The 23,564-nt window shown below is 44.4% G+C and overlaps 1 protein-coding gene across 5 annotated transcripts in view; it reads left to right on the top strand.

Annotated features, from left to right (window-relative positions):
* Window positions 1–23,564, top strand: part of MAP9 (microtubule associated protein 9) — a 208,893-nt gene that overhangs the window by 78,397 nt on the left and 106,932 nt on the right. For all 5 annotated transcript variants that reach the window (XM_029613539.1, XM_029613485.1, XM_029613405.1 and 2 more), the window contains exons 6-7: window positions 2,260–2,380; window positions 16,085–16,347. In XM_029613539.1, the coding sequence (XP_029469399.1) occupies window positions 2,260–2,380; window positions 16,085–16,347 (384 nt within the window). The remainder of the gene's footprint in view (window positions 1–2,259; window positions 2,381–16,084; window positions 16,348–23,564) is intronic.

Genomic DNA, 23,564 nt, shown 5'->3' with positions numbered 1-23,564 from the left:
CAAGCTTTCAGAAGAACTCAAAGCAGATGGCAGAGGCATTTGCTTAGCACATGAGGAGTGCCAGTTAGCAGGGATTGACTGGATTGATGCCACTTGTAGTAGTAAATGATCTATCTACCATAACCTCTCTTGGGCTGTTGAGCTTCTTAAGCCTTTCAGTGAGCTTGGAGCCTCAAGACATGTGGTTGGTACTGAACTATAGTTGTATGGCCTTCGAGACGGAAGCTACTCCGAATATTGAACCATGATCAGTTCTGATTCCCTGAGAGCCCACAATCTGTGCTGAAATATGGTCAAGTCTAGGATCGGCACACCTGCAGCAGTTGTCTCTGCTTTACATAGAGAGTGGCTATGAACATTCATGGGAATCTCCTTATGGATCAGAGGTGATATGTTCTATAAAGGAATTCTCTCTTGATCTCCCCTTGATCTCCACAGATAAGCAGTAGGTCTACCGCTGAGGATCTTGCCTTCTGATTTTGTGCATGTGGCAGTTTATCCCCATTCTCTTGGATATCAAGGAAGAGTCCAAGACACCTTTGCTTTGTCTCCTCAAGTAGTGAATAATTCAAAAATGAGCTAATATATAAACTAACTTCATTTGTCCTTGTGTCCATCCATAAAAACAATAAGATGAGTCTCAACCGGGCAGTCTGAACGGGCCATTTAAATCTTTATCTGTTATTTACAATTTCTATGGAAAGCCTGTGCATGTAAAATTTGGGGGTTATGCATGTGGCCAGGCCCTGCACCTGCCAGGTGCATTTTCAAAAGTTATGCGCGTAACCCTTAAAAAAAAAAAACACCCCTGCGCGCGCCGAGCCTATTTTGCATAGACCCGGGACGCGCGTTAAGTCACGGGGCTTGCAAAAAGGGGTGGTTGGGGGCATGGCCAGGGGCGTGGTGTCGGCGTGGGGGCGTGTTCGGGGGCGTGGCCGAGTGCCTTGACACAGCGGCCTGTGTCGGAGCCTGCCGCGGCAGCAGACAGCCGGCACGTGTAAGTTACGACTGCCCGGAGGCAGGCGTAACTTCGCGGATAAAGGTTAGTAGGGGGATTTAGGCAGGGTTGGAGGGTGGGTTAGATAGAGGAAGGGAGGGGAAGGTGGGGGGAGGTGGAAGGAAAGTTCCCTCCGAGGCCGCTCCGATTTCGGAGCGGCCTCGGAGGCAACGGGCAACGCGCGCAGGGCTCGGCGCACGCAAGTTGCCCAAATGTGCACCCCCTTGCGCGCACCGACCCTGGATTTTATAAGATACGTGCGGCTATGCGTGTATCTTATAAAATCCGGCGTACTTTTGTTTGCGCGCGTGCTGTTTTTTAAAATGTACCCCTATGCGCATAACCCCCGATATGCCCTCAAGTGCTGAGCCAGAAGAAAGGGGCAGGCCGGGAGTGTGGTTGGGGCAGGAGGTGAGCCGGGACAGCGCCATTAGACACTGTCCTGGGAAGCGCGCGCCGGCAGCCGGTAGGAGCGCGGAGTTTACTTCTCGCAAGGAACAGTAAATATTAAAAAAAAAAAAAAAAATTGGGGATAGGTAGGGTAGGTTTAGGGGTCGGGGAGGAGAGGGAAAGAGGGAGGAAGGATAGGGTTAGGGTTAGGAAAGTTCCCTCCCAGTCCACTCGGAGTGGACTGGGAAGGAACTGGGATAAAGGCCAATCGAGTCGCTGCACGTAATTCAAAAATCCCCCCCCCCCGCTTGTGTGAATGGGACACCTGTCCGCACATGCACGTGCCAATTATATAATTGGGCATGCATGTGTGTGCGGATATTGTATTTTATAACATGGTGTGGCAATACGCGCATGTTATAAAATCGGCGTGTCTGTTTTAAAATTGACCCTTGTGTGTATTTTTACCCACTTGCAAAACAAGGCAGAGATGAGGTGGAAGGAGATTGGGGTAGGAAAGGTACTCATGGGGCTTTCATTTTGCAGGTAAATGTATGAAGTGAAAAGGCAGACCACGTCTATGGCTGACCTGATTTTCGAAGGGAATCCTTGCCTAGACAGTCTCAGAATTGTCCCATATATGTATAATATTTTTTATATACTCTTTATTTCTGTGTAACTTGGTTTCTGTTTGGTTCATCAGAGAGCAACTAACTTAAATCATTATGTCTTTCTATAATAATTTTAGTGCTTGAACTATAGAACATTACGTTGTAAATGTTAAAATTGTATTTCCTTTTTTTTAACAGAAAAATGAAATATATTGAGAAAATTAAGTGCTAATATGCTTTTATTTTGATTTGTTCCAAAAGGGTCTTTGGCCATCAAGCCCTCCATCTGTTATGCCAAGTAGTAGACGCATTATTGCATCAACTGATGACATGTCTGGAGACTCCTTTTTAACAGCGTGTATAGAAGAGCCATATATGAAAGGTAGGTCAATAACGAATAGTAGTATTATTGTTTTATTTCAGTTGCTTGCATGAAAATTGTTTGCATTCTTCATCTTGATAACAATGTAGTTAAAGTTTTACCGGGTTGGTTAGTTGGAACATGCTGATTTATCAGAGGATAGTTTACTGTTAATGACAGAATTTAATTGAAAAATGCATGTTCTCACAGGACAAGCAAGATGGTAGTCCTCACATATGGGTGACATCACAGGATGGAGCCCTGTACGGAAAACTTTTCTGTCAAAGTTTCTATTTATTATTTATTTTTAATTTTTAATATACCGATGCTCCTGTATACAATACATATCGCACCGGTTTACATGGAACTGAACTGTCGCCACAGTGGCGACAGTTCAGTGCCAGTTTACAAAGCTTCTATAAAGCTTTGACACTGGCACACTGAGTGCACTGAGCATGCTCAGCCTGCAGTTATCCCTGTGACCACAGTGTCTCCCTCAGTCTTCTTTTTTCCGCGCTGCAGTAAACATAGCGGTTAGGAGCTCTGTGAGAATTTCTAACATTTTTTCTCACAGAAACACTTAAACTTTTACTTCACAAACACTTTTTCCCTGCACGGGTCTCCCTTCGCGTACATTTATTCGACGCTCGGTGAGTACTATGCCCTGTTTTTTGGTCAGTTCCTGTCACCTCCCTGGCCTGCCAACCGACTGCGGCCTTCCCTCTCCCTATGTTTTTATATTAAGCCACACATAGCCTGCGAGTGTCCCTCTGTGACACTCTGCCTAACCAGCGCTAGTGGGACAGGGACTTCCACGGTTTCCGTTGCCACCAGGGCCTCTGTCGAATCCAGGTCCTTCGATTTCCTTGGTACCCTTGCGCAGTCTATGCCCCCATCGCTACCGCCGGTACCCCCTTCCAGACCGTCCTGCATTTTTCGATGCCATCAGTACCCCTCCCCGCGGTACATTGATGCCATGTTCCCTGCATCGATTCTATCAGTGCCATCCATGTTTTTCATCCATGGCACTGATTTTTCCCTGGGTTTCATCGATGCCATCATTGCTAGGATGGATGCTATCAATGCACATCCTGGTGTCGTCGGTGCCATCGATACCTGGATCAATGCCATCGTTGCCCGGGGCACTTCCATCGATGTCAGGGTCATTTCCATCGATGTCATCGTCAATTCCATCGGTACCATCGATGCCCAGGTCAATTCCATTGATGCCTGGGTCAGTCGGTGTCATTGATTCCCAGGTCGATGCCATCGGTGCCCATGTTGGTGCCATCGATGCCCATGCTGGTACCATCGATGCCATTGCCCGTGGCCATTCCGTCGATGCCCACATCGTTTCCATCGATGTCTTCGACGTTCCTATCGATGTGGTCATTGACTCAGTCGATGCCAGCATCATTTTTTCCGATGCCAACGATGTTTTTCGATTCTCGATGCCACATCGTTTCCATAGATACCTACGCCGATGCCATCAGTGCTTTTGTCACTGTTATCCTTGCTCTGCCCAGGTCATTGACGTTTTTCATATATATATTTTGATGATGCCCTCGAGGCCGCTTCGGCCGCCATTGACACCGTCAATACCGATATAGCACCTCCACTTAATGCCCTCGCCTAAATACAGTGCTCCATGCTTTGGGTTCTTATTAAAGCCCCGTATTAGCCTACATCACTACATAGTGCCAGGAGCAGTGCAGGCATGCTGACAGTCTGTCAACATTCACCATCCAAGACGGCGAGGGCATCCGCCTCGGCGCTGGGGAAAGACCGGGCCGAGCGCCGTGGCACTCATTATCACCGGCACGGTGACCGTCCGCCACAGACACCATCCAGCACATCGGTGCTATCCTTCTCGGTGCTGGAGAATGCCCGGGCCAAGCAACATCACCACTGCCATCGCCACTGTTCCACACAGTGCTGGCAGTCCTTGGTGCTCCAGAAAAACCGGAATGAGTTCCGAAGAATTCTGGACTGGCGTCACAACACATCGAGCCGCTGCAACGAGGGCCGGGTTCACGAGTCATAATGGCTCCCCTGTACCCGAAGCATGCCCCACCGACATCGGTGCAGGATTGTGGTCCTCCACAAATTACTTTGGTAGCACCAGCCACGCTCAGCCTGTCTCATCTATACCTGCGTTAGCATACCAGGTTTCAGAGTTGAGACGGACGTTACGTCCGACAGGCTACCCCTTGATGACTCCTGAAATCCACGGAGCCATCAATCTTCACCGGCTCATCCTTCGGCGATCCACATTGGATGGTAAGTAGTCTAATCCCGCTTCAGCGGCATTCCCATTGAGATCTGTTCTCTAATTCGGGCCACATGGTTTGAAAGGTTCTAGGTTGCCTGTCTTCCAAGAACCGTATTAGTGTCACATATCGCTATTGCCAGCTATGTCAGACACCATACCAAGAGAACCTCTCTACAACTTATTTCGGATTGCATTAGGACATCCTCCCGTTGTCAGCAATGGACCCTGTACTGATTAATACTTTGGCTTCTGGTTCCTAATTCAGGATCGAAGTTCCAGATGGATTCGCTGATCTGCTAAACACGAGATCCAGCAAAAACTGCCTCAAGTGCAAGTCCACCTAGAAACCTGGCGACAGGTCTCGAAGTATTCTTGTACAGCACACAGAAATGCGGGTAAGACTTTACCGCTCACGCTCCCTTGGGAGGTTACATGATATCCAGATTACATCAGCCCCGCCAGTGGGACACCTCCAGGTCTCTCAACTTGCCGGATGTCAGAGCGGCCAACCCACTCTGTACCAAGATTCACGATACACTCCCCCGGATGCTACAAAGCGCAGGGTGGGGGGGGGGGGGTTGGGGTTTTAATTTCACTATTCTTTCTTTCAATAGAAAGTAGTTACTCTCCGCCCATCCTGGACCTCAGAAATACCAACTTTCTTCAGAAGGCACAGGTAAAATGGTATCTCTTGTCACCATGCTTCCATACTGCAGTAAGTAGATTGCCTCTAATCTTTCTATGTGCTTCATGATGAGTCAACAATATTACAATCCCAAGCTCTGCCGGTGGGCAACTGGGGTATTTCATTAAATCACTATATGTGACTGCTGTTTCTCTACGGAGTACAACATCATTCATGCTTTTCCTTGCATGGACAGCTGCATAACCACAGTCAATCCAAGCAAGGAGCTCTAACTTCTTCATGACTCACTAGAAATCCCTGGGATTGCTGTTACTGCCATAAATCCCTTATAGAACACTTCTGGACACCACAGTCACAACAAACTTCCTGTCCAGCAGCCGCGCAGACATTCTTTTTTTAAAATTTTATTTTTATTGAAGTTTCAATTTCAAATACATTGAAAACAATGTTAACAGAAAAAAAGAAATATAGTTAACATAACAAGATTTACAAAGGTAAATTCACATAAAAATATTGTAGGAATGATGGGGAGAACCATTAATTTCCAAGCGGAGTCATAGGAAAAACAAATAAGCCATCATACAAATACTGAAACACCGTGTGCACAGCAGATATCTATACTGACCAGCTCCTTACTGCAGCATTATTAGGAGTGCAAGTTTAAGTATGCACGTAGCTGATCAGGATCAGAAAAAATATACCTATCATTTTGGTGTATTAAAATACACCTACAAGGAAATCTTAAGTAGTATTTGGCACCTCTAAGAAGTACCTCGTTTTTCATTGATAGAAATACTTTTCTTTTCTCCTGTATTCTTTTAGTTATGTCGGGGAAAATTCTTACTTGACCCCCATAAAAAAGCTGTGCATGTTTCCTAAAGGACTTTCTTAAGACATTATCTCTGTCATTAGCATGTATAAACGTCACAAGCAGAGTAGCTCTCAATTCAACTTTAGCTTCAAATGACTTTTCCAAAAAGTCTGAAAGATTATCAAAAGCGATATTGTCTTGTTCTTCTTGCTGTAAATGTATTTCTTTCCCAGGCAGATAGTATATCTTTGAGAACTCTGGTATATTAGTTTCTGAAAAGTCCAAAATATTAACCAGGTAACTTTTCAAAAGATCCTTTGGATTTGCCCACCTGGTCTTGGGGAAATTCAGTAATCTAAGATTATTTCTCCTTATTTCGTTTTCTAGCTGATCCATCTTCCTCATCATTATATCTTCAGATTTTATAAGATTTACTTGTATATCCTTTATTCCCTTTATCTCAGTTTCCATATTAGTTAAAGATTTTTCAACAACTTGAACTTTATTTTCCAGAATTTGAGTTCCTTCCATGTTATGTTTTACAGCTGTAGTTAAGTCATTTATCGCAGTACTTATTTTTGTCCAAACTTTCCAAATTTCTGTAAGCGTTATTTTCTCCGGCATTTTCATTGATGGTAAGACCACCTGCAACTCAGGCTCCTTACCTCCTTGCTGCGTAGGTCCATCCCTGCCGACTTCCCCTTGCCCAGCTGCGCCATTGGTGTCCCTGGAGCCCTGAATCGACGGGCTCTCCGAGGTTTTAGGGGTTCCCCCCTCTCCTCTCTGGGAAACATCAAGGCCGAAAGATGGTAATGACTGTAGCACAGAGTCCTGTTGTTCCATAACCTCTTCACCCAGAGGTTTGTAATGCAAGGGTGGAATTGCTGGTGCTCCAGGGCTGAGTGACACCTCCTCGGCCAGGGCGGACGGCCGCTCTCCAACGCCAGCAGCCCTGCTCTCCGGCGTCTGCTGTGCTGCACGAAAAACTTCCATAATTCGAGGTTGTCGAAGTGAAGAATCAGGGGTTGAGGTAAGTACCTCATGAATCTTGGCTTTCCTTTTCGAATGTGGCATGAGAAAATACAAGGAAATTCAAGCAAGGAAAGCAGCAAAAAAGGAAAAACCTCAGAGCTAGGGAGTTCCCGTGCTCACGGTGCGGCAGCCATCTTGGTTCTCCCCCGCGCAGACATTCTAACAAATTCCTATATGTCCCTGCGAGCATATTCCATAACTTCAGCCCCTCAATTCTTTCATTGTCGGGCCATGGGGTTTTTTCACTATGCACTTTCCTCATAGATCCAAAATTGCTATTGGTTAGGTTCAGTGAAATTTCATTATCAGTGGGTCTAAGCTGTTCAGCCGCTTTCGTCCCTCATCCATATTGCAGATCTAGAACCAAAACCTAGTCTGGTCTTGCGAATGCTCGCATTTACTCAGGGTTGTAAAGTTTGACCTAACATCTTCTCAACCCAATATGCGTCTATTCCGCTCCAGGCACAGTTTCACATGAACTTCCTGGAGCTTGTAGCTATGAGTTTATGCCCTTATGCCTTCCAGTACTGCCTCTGCAACAAATCTTTGTGCATACAGACAGACAGCATAGGGACAATGTGCTTTTCCAACACACAAGCACGCATAACCTCTTAACTGCTCTGCTAGGAAGCTCCGCAGCTCTACCCTTGGTCCTTGCTCCCTCCATGCATCCTCGGGCCACTTATCTGACAGACTTACTGAACACACTAGCAGACCTTCTTCATATAGGTTTCCATCCTCTTGAATGGTCTCACACTGCATGTGTAGCGAGAGAAATCTTCAATGTTGAGGTCAACCTAACTTGCCCTCTGCGTCCGCATCGAACCATACGGTGCACGGATTCTCCTCCCTACCATGTTTCTAATGCGTTCCCATAGACGCCTTTGTTCCATCAAGGCCCTATTATATGTGTCTCTTCTGCTGCCTCTCATAGCCAGCAATGGTTGTGTCTCTTCCGCTGCCTCTCATAGCCAGCAATGCTGAAACGGGACCGGGTTCACTCTTCCTCAGACCCACGTCTTGGCCAAGATCAGTATGCTTCCTATACTTCTCGGTCTATCACACCAGTAACCAATTCACCTTCTCACAAGTCAATCTCATATCATAGACTCACTGATGTTCTCAGGTACTGGTAGCGTCACAAAAGCCCTTCCACACCCAAATCCTACCATTCAAAATGGCATGATTTACCACATGACACTTACAAAAGGGTTTTACCCTTTTTTTCTTTTTTCTACACCACTCTTTTTTCTTACTCCCTCGGATTCTGCTCCCCAGACATCCTTCACATGGGTACATCTCGGTTCCAATCGGCGTACCATTTGGGAGTGGGATACCCATTTAATGGTCAACCCCTTCTGAGTCAGCTTACCATGGATTATCCACTGATCAAGCCGCCTCTGTTTTCACTAGTCACAGAATGGGACATGTGATTCGTGCTTACAAGACTCAAATGTTCTCCGTTCGAGCCTTTCCATTCTTCTCACTTAACAGTCTGCCATGGGGAACTCTTTCCCTCATAGACATTACTTCTACCAACAGGATCAGTGAGTTACACACCTTGTTACATACTCGCCCAACCCTGTGTTCCTCCGTGATCGAGTTGTTTTACGTTTTCAACTTCATATCCTTCTTAAGGTAGACGTTGCATCTCACCTTACTCAGAATATACTCTGCCCACTTTCCCAACACCTCTCTCTCACCAAGGTGAGAGGGTTTTGCCACTCCTTGGACTGTAATAGTGCACTTGCATTCTATCTAGACTGCACTATACTCCATAGGAATTCCACCTAACTATTTCCTTCTGTGGCAAGAGCCAAGCTGCGAGTTCCAGTGGGCAAACAGACCTATTCCTCCTAATTGACGGTCTGTATCTCTTTTTCCTACCAACAAGCAGACATTTCACTTCAACACTGTGTGTAACCACACTCTGTTCCGTCCGTCCCAGCCTCCATAGCTTACCTTCGGCCGGTGCTGCTTGTACATATTTATCAGGCTGCGACCTGGAGCTCTCGCCATACCTTCGCAGCCATTATTGCTTAGATACGACTAGCCGGCATGCTCCATGTTTGGCCAGTCCACCTACTCCTATTCTTTTCGGTTTAACTACCCAACATCCTTCCACCAACCTGTTAAGGGTTTCAGGATGCCCTCCGTTCCAAATTCATCCCCGTCATTGCGCCTTTTGCGTGCCTTGGGTGCATTTGGTGCACTCTCGGGCATCCTCAGCTCGGTACTCACCCATATGTGAGGACTACCATTCTGCTTGTCCTGTGAGAAAGCAAATGTTGCTTACCTGTAACAGGTGTTCTCACAGGACGGCAGGATGTTAGTCCTCACGAAACCCACCCGCCACCCCGCGGAGTTGGGTCTGTATACATTTTTACTTTTATTTAGTTTCGCTTGTGCTTTTTGCTATAAGACGAGACTGAGGGAGACACCTGTGGTCACAGGGATAATTGCAGGCTGAGCAAACTCAGTGCACTCAGTGTGCCAGTGTCAGTCAAAGCTTTATAGAAACTTTGACAGAAAAGTTTTCCGTACAGGGCTCCATCCTGTGATGTCATCCATATGTGAGGACTAACATCCTGCTGTCCTGTGAGAACACCTGTTACAGGTAAGCAACATTTGCTGTATTTTCATACTAAAGGTTTGGTCCTTTCTAGAAGTGGTCTGAAGTATTTCGACTCAGGAAGATTTTAAAAATAAGTACAATCAGTGTATATTTTAGGTTGAGACAGCAACTTTTTAAAGAAATGTGAAGTGGTCTGAATTCGTATATGAAGAGATTTTCATTTAAATGATCCAAAAAGGGTGGAGTTGCTTATTGTACAAACATCAAATCATTAGCAAGATTTCATTCATATTTCTGGTGTCAGATTTCTGGTAAAATACTATAAGAATGTCTTACTAATTTCTCTGTCAACAAGCAGGAATGAATCTGCAGTAAAAGAGTGGATGATGTCATCTGACAACACTGACACAGACCTAGTTCTCGCAGCTCAGTAAAAGTCTTTCTGAGCATGCACAGAAGTTCCCATATTCACACACCACCTTGAGAGCCCCTCAGTCTTTTTTCTGTCAAGCTTCTGCACAGATGTGTTCTTAGTCTCTCTGTACATTTTGTTCTGGCCTTGTTAGTCTAGTGTTTGTCTTGTATTTTTTTATTATTTTGCTGCTGCTTTGGCAGCTCCTCAACATAAGTTTTTGGTTATAAAAAAGAAAACTGAAATGGAAAAATCCAAGGAAAAGAAAACTGCGGTTGAAGATTTTAAATCTGTATTTGTGGGGACCAGATGTCCATTACTGATACACATTTTGTATGCTATTGCTGTCTGGGACCAGATCATGCCTCCAACTATTACAGTTGTGGCTAAATGTTCCCGAGAGTGCAGCAGTACCATACCTGGAAGATGAAGGCCCCTTGGAAAGTCCTGCCATTGGGTAAGAGCTTGAAGCCTTGGCATGAGTTAGGACAGTGGCACCACTCCAATTCCCAGAGCAAGGTGTCGTCAGTTTCTCAGTGCCATAGGAAGTTGAAGCAGGATTCTCTCATTCTTTATCCCACAGATCAGAGAAGGCTTTCCCCAACCATGGTGCTGGCTTTTGATTTACCACGGATCAGAGGTTGAGCATGGCATGGAAGATTGTGGTGCCAGACAAGGTGCTGAGAAGAGTGCCTAAGTTACATGAGGGATCCTCTCCGGAGTTGTCTCCCTTGGTGCCAAAGAAAAGACTAGTTCTATCTAGACAGCGCTCTGCTGGAGTGGGCCCATCCTCAACTCCAAGGCAGGAGATAGCCACCTTGGTGCAGGTGCTTTCTTCTTTCATAGTATTGAAATATCCCCATGACATTGAGCCATCTATTTTATCCAGATCTAATGTGACCAGGGTGCCGTCCATCTCATCGGCATGGAATTCTCATTCCAGGACACAGTAAGCTCCCTCAGTACTGGGAACCAAGGTGTGTTTGATCTAATTGGAGGGAAGTGAAAAGACAGACAACCTTCTTCAATGAGATATAGAGCTGTGCCACAAAAGATGGCCCTGCTGGCGCTGACAGTCGGATCTGGTGCCAGTCTATGGGATGCTTCAATGCAATTGCTTGGAGTATGCCATTTCTTACTTCAACGTTTGTAACTGTTGAAGGTCCAAGTCCTGTTTTGTACAGCTGACTTCGACAGCATTCAGTGAAGATGAGCATATATAGATGTCCGAGGAGTATATCCTCCAACTCCAGTGCAGAGTTCCACAATCAGTGAGAGCCCAGCTGTTAGAGTTAATGAAAAATTCCTTTGCTTCTTTCAGCCCTCAGGACAAGAGAGAAAATTTGAAGCCTCTCCTTTCGTGGATGGAGGAGCTTTTCTTTCACAGTGAGGCTCTGCAGACTTTGTAAGAGACTCATTCTTCGCCTCACAGTCTGTCAGCACTAGGAGTGAGTCCCTATCCTGAAGCGGTGGATTCACCTCTCCAGGGGGAGTATCTTCATAGATCAGAAGTGGAAGAAAGGGGTTTAGCTCATATTTGGAGTTTCTACTGGTCATTTCTCCCTTAGACTACCAGAGATCTCCTCTAAGGTCCCTGCCAAGGTGGTCTTTCTTGTCATCAGGTTAGTAGTTAAGAGAACCTCTGTAGTCAGGTGAGGAAGATTCCAAGGGGATTCCATCAGATTTCCCACATGACTTATCTCAGCATAAATCTCTTCTGGAAGTCGTCAGCTATTATCACTTTCTGGATAAGCTAGTGAAGAGTTTGTCTATCAATGTAAGGAAGGGGCAGGACCCAAGAATGGATGTTTTCAGCTTGTTGCAATTTTTCAACCTCGGGCAGATTCCACGTCCATTCCAATCCATAGCCCCCTCAAGGATCTGTAAATAAGGATGTGGCAGGCCTCAATATCATATTTTCTGGTAACCTTAAATACTGATTTGAAGTAAGGCGTTGAAACCTCCCCTGGATTTCGTGTTCTCCAGCATGGTGGAGTCAATGTTGAAAAGAGCTAAGCGCATATGGGACCACTCCAACATACCTCCTGAAAAAAAAGATCTCATTCGTGTGCTGGTGGGAAATACTTCTGCTGCCTCCACTCATCTGTCTTGCAGCTCCTGCGATGGGTGTCAGCCAGCTGACTTCCTGCCACTGTCTCAACCACTGATTCACATCAGCCCTGCCTCTCCTGGTAGCAGGAAGAAGCCGATAGAACACCCACAGCTCCCTCACCATCAGCCCAAGCCTTCTGCTGCTCTATGCTACTGGCTTTCCTTATGCTCTAGCTGTAAAACATTGGCCTGGATTTATCAAAATGCACTAAATATCACATGCGATAGGAAAGGGGTATGTTTTATGGTAATAGCCTTTTTATTGCAAAGTGCGCTATACATAGGGCCAGATTTTAAAAGTTATGTGCGGGCGTAGATTTGTTCACGCAACCCGGCGGAACAAATCTACGCCCGATTTTATAACATGCGCGCGCAGCTGTGTGCATGTTATAAAATCCGGGGTCGGCGCGCGCAAGGGGGTGCACATATGTGCACCTTGCACGCGCCGAGCCCGAGGGGAGCCCCGATAGCTTTCCCCGTTCCCTCCAAGGCCGCTCCAAAATAGGAGCGGCCTTGGAGGGAACTTTCTTTTCGGTCCCCCCCCACCTTCCCCTCCCTTCCCCTATCTAACCCACCCCCCAGCCCTACCTAAATCCCCCCTCCTACCTTATTTTATTTCTTTCGCCTGCCCGAAGCAGGCATACCTTGTGCGCACCGGCCAGCTGCCGGTGCGCGAACCTCCGGCACGGTCTGTACGAAGGCGGCCTCGGGACTGCCCCTGGACCACTGCCACGCCCCCAGACCCGCCCCTTTTTCGAAGCCCCGGGACATGCGCGCCGCCAAGCCTATGCAAAATTGGCTCGGCGCGCGCAGGGACAGATTTTCAAAGGCTACGCGCGTAACATGTACAATGCTCTCTCAACCTAGCTTGATGGACTCTCTACCTGAGTAACATCAAGCTAAGTTGAGAAAACTTTTAAAAATCTCATCTTTGGGTGAGTTTCCTCACTCCAAAGGACATTAAATCTTCACAAGAGTGTACTGTTCTGTTCGTACATCTCACTCTGCATATCAAAGTGGCTCCTAACCCCCTATACTACTACCTAAAGCTCAACTTGAGTTACTAGGTGGGCCTCCTATAGAGATATAAATACCTAACTACTAGAAGGGCCTTACATCTGTGTTCTCTCTCTCTCCCTCTCTCTCTCTCTCTCTCTTGTGAAAACATCACAAAGTGCAATAAAGCCAAGTGCAAGGTGTAGTTAATTCCTGCATTAAAACTGTGCAATATTGCAAAGCCAGTCCACTTGGCCAGAAATCCCACCCCAATCTCCTCCCCTTTTCCTAATTTGCATCACACCATGCGTTATGGTGTTTTTCGCATACATTAAAGGCGTTTTTCGCATGAGAAAGCGCCATAAAGCATTTTGATAAATGATCCTCATAGTGATAAAAAAAACAAAACAGCAGTGGGGCCTTTCAGCCCACTTCTTCCTAGACTAAGGGACCTCCAAGATCATGCTCAGGCAGTCCTGCCTGGAATCCACCCTGACCACCAATGTAAATGAAACCATATTTTCATAACTTATTCACAGATGGAGGGGGATTAAAGTGAGGAAGAGAGTTAGTCAGTGAGCATGAGGGAGAGCAAGGGCAAGAGCAAGTGAGTCAGTGAGTATAAAAGAAAGCAAAAGAGCCTTAAGAGGGAGTATGAGCGAGTCAATGAATCTGTGTGTAAGTGTGAGAGAGATTGCAAGTGAGTCAGTGAGCCAGTGTGTGTGTGCATGAGAGCATGTCAGTGAGCATAAGAGAATGAGTGGGCCATTGAGCATGTGTGTGAGAGAGAGCAAGGGTGAGTAAGTGTGTGTATGAGTCAGTAAGCATATGAGGGAGTGTGTGTGAGAATGGATGTGTGTGTTAGTGTGCGTATATGAGAGAGAAGTGAAAGTAATCCATGACAATCTCAGGGTGATTGTAATTAAAAGTTCCCAGGTATGGAGGGGGGGAATTTTTTTTTTATCCTTAATTTTAATTATTGAGTCTTGTTGATGGGTATCTTTTTTTGAAATATTTTGTTGCTGTTTGGGAATTTTTTTTTAAATATATATGAGTTTTTAATCATTGGATATTCTATTCATCAGCTGTTTTCAAAATATTTGTATTAGCATAGTTTTCCTATTATGGATGTTTATTTTTCTTGATTTTATTGTTTGATGTTTTATGAGGAATGACTGTTTCTGTATTTCCATTGTTGCATTGCATACCGACTCTGTCTTGTGGTTTTCAGTTCAGTTTTTGTCTGTACATTTCAATTTGTACTTTATGGTCTCTTTATTCTGTATTTGTCTGTGTTCTGCATGTGTGATCAAGGTGAAGTATTCTGCTAGCATGTAGTTTCTGCACTAGCAGAATAGAGGGATCTATAGCAGCTTGGCTTGTTTTGTTTTCCTAATAGGCAGTGTATTGGTGTTTTAGGGCTTGGTGTAATATTTGAAATGTTGGCTTTTCATAACTAGGGGTTGTTACTATTTAAGTGCTGGCAGTTAGTGCTGTTGTCATATGGTAGGTTTAATATATGTTATAAATGTAATTCAGTTTACTCCTGGCTTTGAGGGCCAAGCTTGCACCCAACATGCTCATTACAATAGGCCTAAAGCTATATAGGTTGCAAGTGTCTCTTTTTTTTTTTTTTGCAAGGTTTTCTGATTGGTATCACAGCAGTGCATGTAAATGTAATATACATGTTGCATGTTTTATTTTTCCCTCAGAAGGTTGTACTTTGAGTGTCATTTTTCATGTAAAATCTATTACTATAAATGCATAATTGTTTAAATTGTGTGGGGGAGAGCAGGACCCGGGTCAGGGTTGTGCAAGGCTGTAAGTTTTGCCTGTGACACTTATACCTTTGCACCAGCCCTGGCTGCATTGACTGTACATAGGAAAGCAGGATTCCATCTGGAACTGTGTATTTTTGGGGACTATGTAGAGCACATAGTAAGTGGGAATGTGCTGGAGTAGTGGGGGGGTGGCGGATAAGTGGAGGTAAGCTATGATACTAAAAGGAAGGGGTAAGCCAGGAGGACGTGCCTGTGCAATGCTGCTGAGGCTACTGCCTGAGGTGACTGTGGAGCTCTGAGAGGGGTGCTAGCTGTGGAGCCAGTGAGTCTCATGGAGACTGGGGATGCTGAAAAGGGTTGGAAATGGCAAAGAGAGGGGGCTGCTGCAGGATGGGAAAGAGCTTGCAAGGAAGACCTTTACACCGTAATGAGGCACATGTACGAACACATGAGCAGCAGCACAACAGTAGATTGAGTCTGTGTCTGAGAGAGTCAATGAGGGGGGTGTCTGTCTGACACAAGGCCACACATACTCATGCTCTGTGTCTGTGTCTCTGTGCCAATAAAGTTTCCTTAATCTGAAAATCTGTGTGTGTGCCTCATATTGGTTGACACTGTGGTTATCTCATTACTTGCAACTAGTTCAATGGCTGATTGGTTGGCAAGAGACTTTTAACACCAGGCCAGGAATTTAGGATATGTATATGTGAGAGATGCAACCAAACTTGTGTGGGACCCAGCTGGAAGGGGGACTGCAACTCAAGATCCTCACTGCTGTTCTAGAGTGTGCTCTTATTAGTTATTTAGGAAAAAAATGTGAAATTTTATTTTGGAAATTTTATGGCTCAATTCTGCTGGGCTCCAGGTCACATGATGTTCTTCGAGGGTTGGCTCTGCGTGCTTTGGGAGCTATTGAAGCACATGCTGCAGGGAAAGCATTCAAGGGAGTTGGATACCCATGGGTGGTTTTTGAAATAATCCCCTGGGCTGATATTTTCTTGCAATCTGCCCCTAGTCCTTAATAAGTAAGAAATGCATCTCCTATTAAACATTTTCTTTGCATTTTTGCTTCTTTTTCTTCACATTAGAACTGGAATGGCAAGAAATGGAGGCCCACAGTGATCAATCAAAAAATAATGGAAGCAGATCACCCTCTGTGTTAGAACTAATGATGACCACAGCGTATGAAAAATCAAAGCTTCAGGAAAAATGTCTTGACGACGTTGATAGTGACGGCAATGAATCTGTGAAACATACACAAATTGTGACATCCAAACCAAAGCAAAGATTGGAGCACTTTATTGATTATAGTGCAAAGGAATTCTCTCAAGATAAATATGAGCAGAACAAGGTAAACATATAGCATTTCCATTGTTTTAGAGCTACTTGCATAAAGGAGCATGTTACATTGCTGTGCATGAGGCATATGGGTCTAGTCTGTTCTTTTTTTGGAGAAAGGAGGTGACTTGCAAGCAAGATACTTGTTAAAACAGAGTATTTCTCATTCTCTTTCTGTGGCAGCAATGAGATGTACTTTGACCTCTGGCTTTGCTGGTTGAGATGCATGGTTTACCTTTGAAAACTGAGATAAAGGATGCACGATAAAATCACCCAAGTAGTTTTCAACTACATGGGCTGTTTCAAAACTACTCTCTATGAGGGTAATTTTGAATAGCTCACATTATTCACAATGTACGTGAGCATTTTTAGCTTGTGTACATTGCAGTTAGTTTTCAAAAGGAATCAGCACATTATTTTCCTGTGAAAATAAGCTGCTGCTGCAAAGTATGGGGGTCATTGAGGGAAAAATACCATAGTAATCACAGAGCTGCATAAATGACCCTAGAGCTTTGTGAATCCCCTGTGGCTTAGTGAATCCTGTGGTATTTTCCTATGGAGAAAATTACCACTGCAGTGAAGGCCCCTCTCAACCGTGCGCAATGATGGCCCTGAGACTGTGTGGCTGCCATTGCTGAAAGGGGCTGCTTGGTCCCAAGGACATCCTCCCCCCCCAAAATAAGTGAAATCCCCTTGGGATCTGTAAAAACCGCTTGTTCACACCCCCCACCCCCCCCCCCCCCCCCCCCCCGGTGCTCTTGCAGGTAACCCGTTGTCATCAAAATGAAAAAAAATAAGCATTTTCAATTCGGTGCAATCCCTGCCCCCCTATCAACCAATCCTACTCCTTCACTCAGAAAACCCAGAGACTGGGAGGCCGGGATCCCACCGCCTACCCGAGCCCATCTCTTGGCCTCCCCTTTAGACAAAAATGGCCCTGCGGTCCAGTGGACTGCCCCAGACCCTGAGGAGAAGACATTCACAGGATTGAGTGGCCACTTTAAGGCTAGGTTATGGTTGCATCAGGGCATGCATTAATGTCCCGATGCACCCATGGGAAATTACCCACAACTCCTGAGTTGTAGCTAATTTCAGTTCAGTTAACATGGCTTGCAAATTTTTCGGCAAGCCATTGTTATTTGACTTGCATCGATTGGGGTAGTAATTAGCTCATTAGCTTGCATTTCCATGCTTATGAGCTAATTTAAATACACATGGTGCCGTGCCTGGAATAACGTGAGATATTTGAAATATCTTGCTTTAACCCCATGCAAACAACAGTGTTTTGCTTAGTGAAAGAAGCCCTATTTGATTTAAAAGCAGCTGCATGCTTTGCACCTTCTATTTCTTTGGATATCAAAGGGGCTAAAATAGTACATGTATTTTTGAAAATGCCAGGTAATGCACTATTTCACTTTCTGACCTAAACACACCCAAAAGAACATGGAAAAATAAGTGGATTACAGCTAAGAGTTAAAATAAGGGAAAGTATATCTCCCTGAAAATGCAAAGATCAATATGCATGGTCTGTCCTAATATTGGAGTATCTGTGCATGCCTGATGACGCCAAGATGAAAGGAGTAGGGTGGGGAGAGAAAGCAAGATCAATAAACCATATCCCCAACCTGAAAGGCTTCTAGAGTAAGCCAGGCTGAGCCATCCACTATGCCTAACCAAATTTAGCTGCCAGATTGAGTAAAGTCATCCCTCCTCTCTTTCTTTCACCAGCCATAGATACTAAGCTTAATTTTAGGAGATTTTCTTTGCCAAACAAAACTAGAAAAAAGCCTATTCAGTATAGAAAAATGTCTTAGCATTCAGACAGGTTAATCCACACCAGTGGGTTGTTGTGATATCTTATGGTCCCTCCCTCAGTCGAGTTTTCTTGAGGTAATATTTGTGGATCCCTCCCTCAGTAGAGTGCCTCGGTCCTGTAGCTGGTTTTCTGTTGTGCACTTAGCCGTAGAGAGACGAATAGCTGAAAGGCTAGTGGGTGCAGGAAGCCAAGTGCAGCAGTGAAGACCTTTGCCCTTTCCCCCTGCAGCCGGAGACCGACTGTACTTGGCTGGGGCGGGTTGGACTCAGGTAAAGTGTAAATATATAAAAATAAGAAAAAGAAGGGGAGTTAATTTTAGGGATTCCATTCACCTTCTCGTCTTCAAGCTCAGCATACTGATCTGACATCCGTTTGCATCTTTGGGGGAGCTTGGGGTATCGTGGCAGCTTGTTGAGTTGAGCAGCCTTTTTGACTAGGCCCCATTCTCAAGCTTTGTTTAGATGCCGCGTGGTAGGCTGCGGCGGCATTTGCACGCTTTTCTACCCACAAATCTGCCGCAAAACAGTGTCTGACTTCGGTTTGTGCTTGCGTGCCTCGGTCTGAACTCAGGTGGGCACTTAGGTGGTGCTCAGGTGGGTGCCTACCTAGACTGTGTATTGGGTGCCTACATTTTGGGCATCCATAGTGTGCGCTTATTGGACAGAGCTTGTTTTTTGAGTACTCAATCCAGGCTCACTTGTCTGTGTGGGCAACTGGGCGCACAATTTTCATATGCTTTTGGGAGCGTGCTGCTAGCGGGTTTTTATCCATGGTGCCGGTAGCAAAGAAGTCTAAGCGCCTTACCCTTTGCGCTGTTTGCTATATTTGGGCATCACAGCCTGGCATCCTCTCTAACTTGTGTCAGCGCTGCTTAGAGGTTCAGGAAGAGTTGTCTCTGACTGATTTTACTGAGTCCAGCCCTACCCAGCATGATGCGGGAATGGGACTGAAGGGGGAACTGCCAGAGGTGTTGCTTGGTTTTGGGGCTCCCCTAACTGGTTCATCAGCAGGGGAAGGCAACTCAGTGGGCACAGGATCGATGCCCTCTGGTTTGGGTATGGATCCTACTGCCTTTTTTTTGGGTGGAATTTTTTCAAGGACTGCAGTCCTTTCTTCAGGTGCAGTCGGCAACCCTGGCCAAACTTAAAAGTTCAGGATCACAGGCTGCGGATCCCCTCACGCCTGATGTTGCGGGTAAGCGTCGGAGTACGACTAGACCTGCTGTGGCTCACCCTGATAATGCTACGATAGTGGTGTATGGGCTTACCCAGAATATTCTGTTCGACACCATGTTCACATCTCCTCTATACATGGAGAACCATTGCCAGGGTGGGTCATGATGGCTACTGTGCTGCTCTCCTTGCAGACTGGCCTCCTGCACAAAGAGCGTATTAGCTTGTATGAACTTCCTACGGTAGTCAATGAGGTCATTCTGGGCCTACTTTGGTTCATGTTGCACAAACCCCATATTGACTGATGTACTCTACAGCACGCCAGATGGACCTCTAGCTGCTATGAGCAATGTCTCACCAAGGTCTCGCCTGTCTTTCACCTCACCTGAACAGTCACTCTGGAGTTGCCTGACCTGCCACTGCAGTACATAGAATACGCTGTCTTTAGTAAACAGCAGGCAGCGATCCTGCCTACACACCACTCCTATGGTTGTGCTATTTATTTATTTATTTATTTATTTATTTATTTATTTATTTAAAGTTTTTCTATACCGGCATTCGCGATGGGTATCACATCATGTCGGTTTACAATTAACAAGTGAAAAGGTAACAAGAGGTCATAAATAACAATAAATAACAAATTAAAAAGGTAGTAGTAATAGTAACAATATACAAGTGAAAGTTAAGGGTTGCAGTTACAATAAAACAAGGTAGTAATATAACTTGGAACAGAGAAAAGAAGCAGGGGTTTTTAACTAGATAGATATGATACATATATGCCTATCAATGCATTTGAGGTAATAACGAATTGCCCTAATGCTGTGGAGTTAGTGATTAGTCAAAGACTGATTAAGGTTCAGTTTACGTCAGGAAATGCTTTCATAAAAAGCCATGTTTTGAGAGTCTTTTAATTAATTATATAATATAATTATATAATTAATTATATTATATAATTAATGGTGGTTCAAATATGAACTAATATTGATTGAATTGGTGCCCAGGAAGGTATCGCCCAGGGGCAGGGTCTACCTGCTCTCGGCACCAGAAACAGAGGCTAAGTTCCAGAATATCAAAGAAATTCTGCACTGAGGATTCAGTTGCCCCTCTTCCTTTCCTTCAGGGGCTGGATTTTAGGATTTTAGACAGTGCTGAGGAGGAGTTGGCTGTCGTGGTACATGTGGGTACCAATGACATAGGAAAATATGGGAGGGATATTCTGGAAACCAAATTTAGGCTTTTAGGTAGAAAGCTGAAAACCAGAACCTCCAGGGTAGCATCCTCTGAAATGCTTCCTGATTCCACATGCAGGTCCCCAGAGGCATGCAGAGCTCCAGAGTCTAAGTTTGTGGATGAAACTATGGTGCAGGGAAGAGGGATTCAGTTTTGTTTGGAACAGTGCAACATTCTGGGGAATAGAGAGTCTTTCCTGAAAGCATGGGCTCCATCCTAACCAGAGTGAAACCAGGCTGCTGGCGCTAATTTTTAAAAAGGAGATAGAGCAACTTTTAAACTAGAACAAGGGGGAAAGCCGACAGTCGCTCAGCAGTGCATGGTTCAGAGGGAGGTCTCCTCGAAGGATAGGGTATCCCAACAGAGAGGTTCCAATAAAAGCAAAAGTAGTCCATGTGCCTATAAGAAAAGAATCACCTGAGCTAAAGGATTTCAAATTATTCCTATCAACTGAAAAGCAGGTTGTTAATACAAACAGAAAATACAATTTGAAATGTCTGTATGCCAGAAGTCTAAGAAGTAAGATGGGAGAGTTAGACTGTGGAGCAGTGTATGATCAGATATACATAATTGGCATCCAGAGACCTGGTAGGAGGTTAATCAATGGGACAGTGCTATACCTGGGTACAAATTATGTCACCATGATAGGGAGGATCAACTTTGTGAGGAGTGCTTTATGTCCAGGAGGGCATAGAGTCCAACAGGATAAAGATCATACAAGAGACTAAATGCACAGTAAAATTTGTAAGGGTAGAAATCATGTGTGTGTTGGGTAAGAGTATAGTGATAGGGGTACACTACTATCCACCTAGTCAAAATGATGAAACTGATGATGAAATGATAAGAGAAATCAAGGAAGTTAACCAATTTGGCAGTGCAGTGATAATGGGAGATTTCAATTACCCCACCATTGACTGGGTAAATGTAACATCAGAACATGCTTGAGAGGTAAAGTTCCAAGATGGAATAAATGATTGATTCATGGAGCAATTGGTTCAGGAACCCACGAGAGAGGGAACTATTTTAGATCTAATTCTTAGTGGAATGTACGATTTGGTAAGAGAGGTAACCGTGGTGGGGCCACTTGGCAATAGTGATCATAACATGACCAAATATGAACTAATGACTGGAAGGGAGACAATATGTAAATCTACAGCTCAAACACTAAACTTTCAAAAGGGAAACTTTGATAAAATGAGGAAAATAGAAAAACTGAAAGGTGCAGCTGCAAAGGTTAAAGAGTGTACAACAGGCATGGACATTGTTTAAAAATATCATCATAGGAGCGCAGTACAGATGTATTCCATGCATTAAGGAAGGTGGAAGGAAGGCCATATGATTACCGGCATGGTTGAAAGGCAAGGTAAAAGAGGCTATTTTAGCCAAAAAAAGTCCTTCAAAAATTGGAAGAATGATTCATCTGAAGAAAATAGAAAAAAGCATAAGCATTGTCAAGTTCAATGTAAAACATTGATAAGACAGGCTAAGAGAGAATTTGAAATGAAGTTGGCCACAAGAGGGAAAACCTCATATTAATACATTTTTAAACATATCCAAAACAGGAAATCTGCAAGGGAGTTAGTTGGACCATTGGATGATCGATATTTTTAAAGGGCCATTGCGGAAAGAATAAATTAATTCTTTGCTTACGTGTTTACTAATGAGGATGTTGGGGAGATACCAGTTCCGGAGATGGTTTTCAAGGATGATGATCTGGATGAACTGCACCAAATCACGGTGAATCTGGAAGATGTAGTAGGCCAGATTGGCAAACTAAAGAGTAACAAATCACCTAGATTGAATGATATACACCCTAGGGTTCTGAAAAATTAAATTTCAGATCTGTTAGTAAAAATGTATAACCTATCATTAGAATCATCCGTTGTACCTGAAGAATGTAGGTAGCCAATGTAACCCTGATATTTAAAAAGGGCACTATGGATGATCCAGGAAACTATAGACCGTTGAGCTTGAGTTTAGTGCTGTGAAAAATAGTGGAAGCTATTCTAAAGAACAAAATCACAGAACATATAGAAAGACATGGTTTATTGGAACACCACCAGAATGGATTTATCCAAGGGAAGTCGTGCCTCACAAATCTGCTACGTTTTTTGAAGGGGTTAATAAACATGTGGATAAAGGTGAATGAGTAGATGTATTTGGATTTTCAGAAGGCGTTTGATAAAGTCCCTTCTTTAAGGCTTCAAAGAAAACAAAAAAGTCATGGGATAGGAGGTGATGTCCTATCGTGGATTGCAAACTGGTTAAAAGATAGAAAACAGAAAGTAGGATTAAAAGGTCAGTTTTCTCAGTGGAAAAAATTAAACATGGAGTGCCTCAGGGTTCTTTACTTGGACCAGACTTTTCAATATATTTATAAATCATCTGGAAAGGGATACAACAAGTGAGGTGATCAAATTTGCAGATGACAAAATAATTCAGAGAAGTTAAATCACATACAGATTGTGATAAATTGCAGGTGGACCTTTCGAGACTGGAAGATTGGGTGTCCAAATGGTAGATGAAATTTTATGTGGACAAGTGTAAAGTTATGTATATAGGGAAAAATAATCCATGCTGTAGTTACGATGTTAGGTTCCATATTAGGAATTACCACCCAGGAAAAAGAACGAGGTGTCATAGTGGATAATACATTGAAATTGTTGGCTTAGTGTGCTGCAGCATTCAAAAAGGCAAACAGAATATTAGGAAATATTAGGAAGGAACGATGAATAAAATGGAGAATGTCATATTGCCTCTGTATTGCTCCATCTTGAAACCACACCTTGAGTAGTGTGTGCACTTCTGGTCGCCTCATCTCAAAAAAGACTTAGAAGAACTGGAGATGGTACAGAGAAGAGTGACCAAAATGATAAAGGGGATGGAAAGGCTAAAGAGGTAGGGATGACGGACAGATGCTGCCGCGGCTTCTTCTAGCCATTTTCTTCCTGGAATCCCTGGGCTGGCCTGACGCTATGGATCCGCCATGTTTCTGATGACGTAAGGGTGCAC

This window comes from Rhinatrema bivittatum, chromosome 1, assembly GCF_901001135.1.
Source record: "Rhinatrema bivittatum chromosome 1, aRhiBiv1.1, whole genome shotgun sequence".
Taxonomy (NCBI): Eukaryota; Metazoa; Chordata; class Amphibia; order Gymnophiona; family Rhinatrematidae; genus Rhinatrema; species Rhinatrema bivittatum.
Note: the sequence above shows the minus strand (reverse complement) of the source record. Positions and strands in the feature narration are given on the sequence as shown.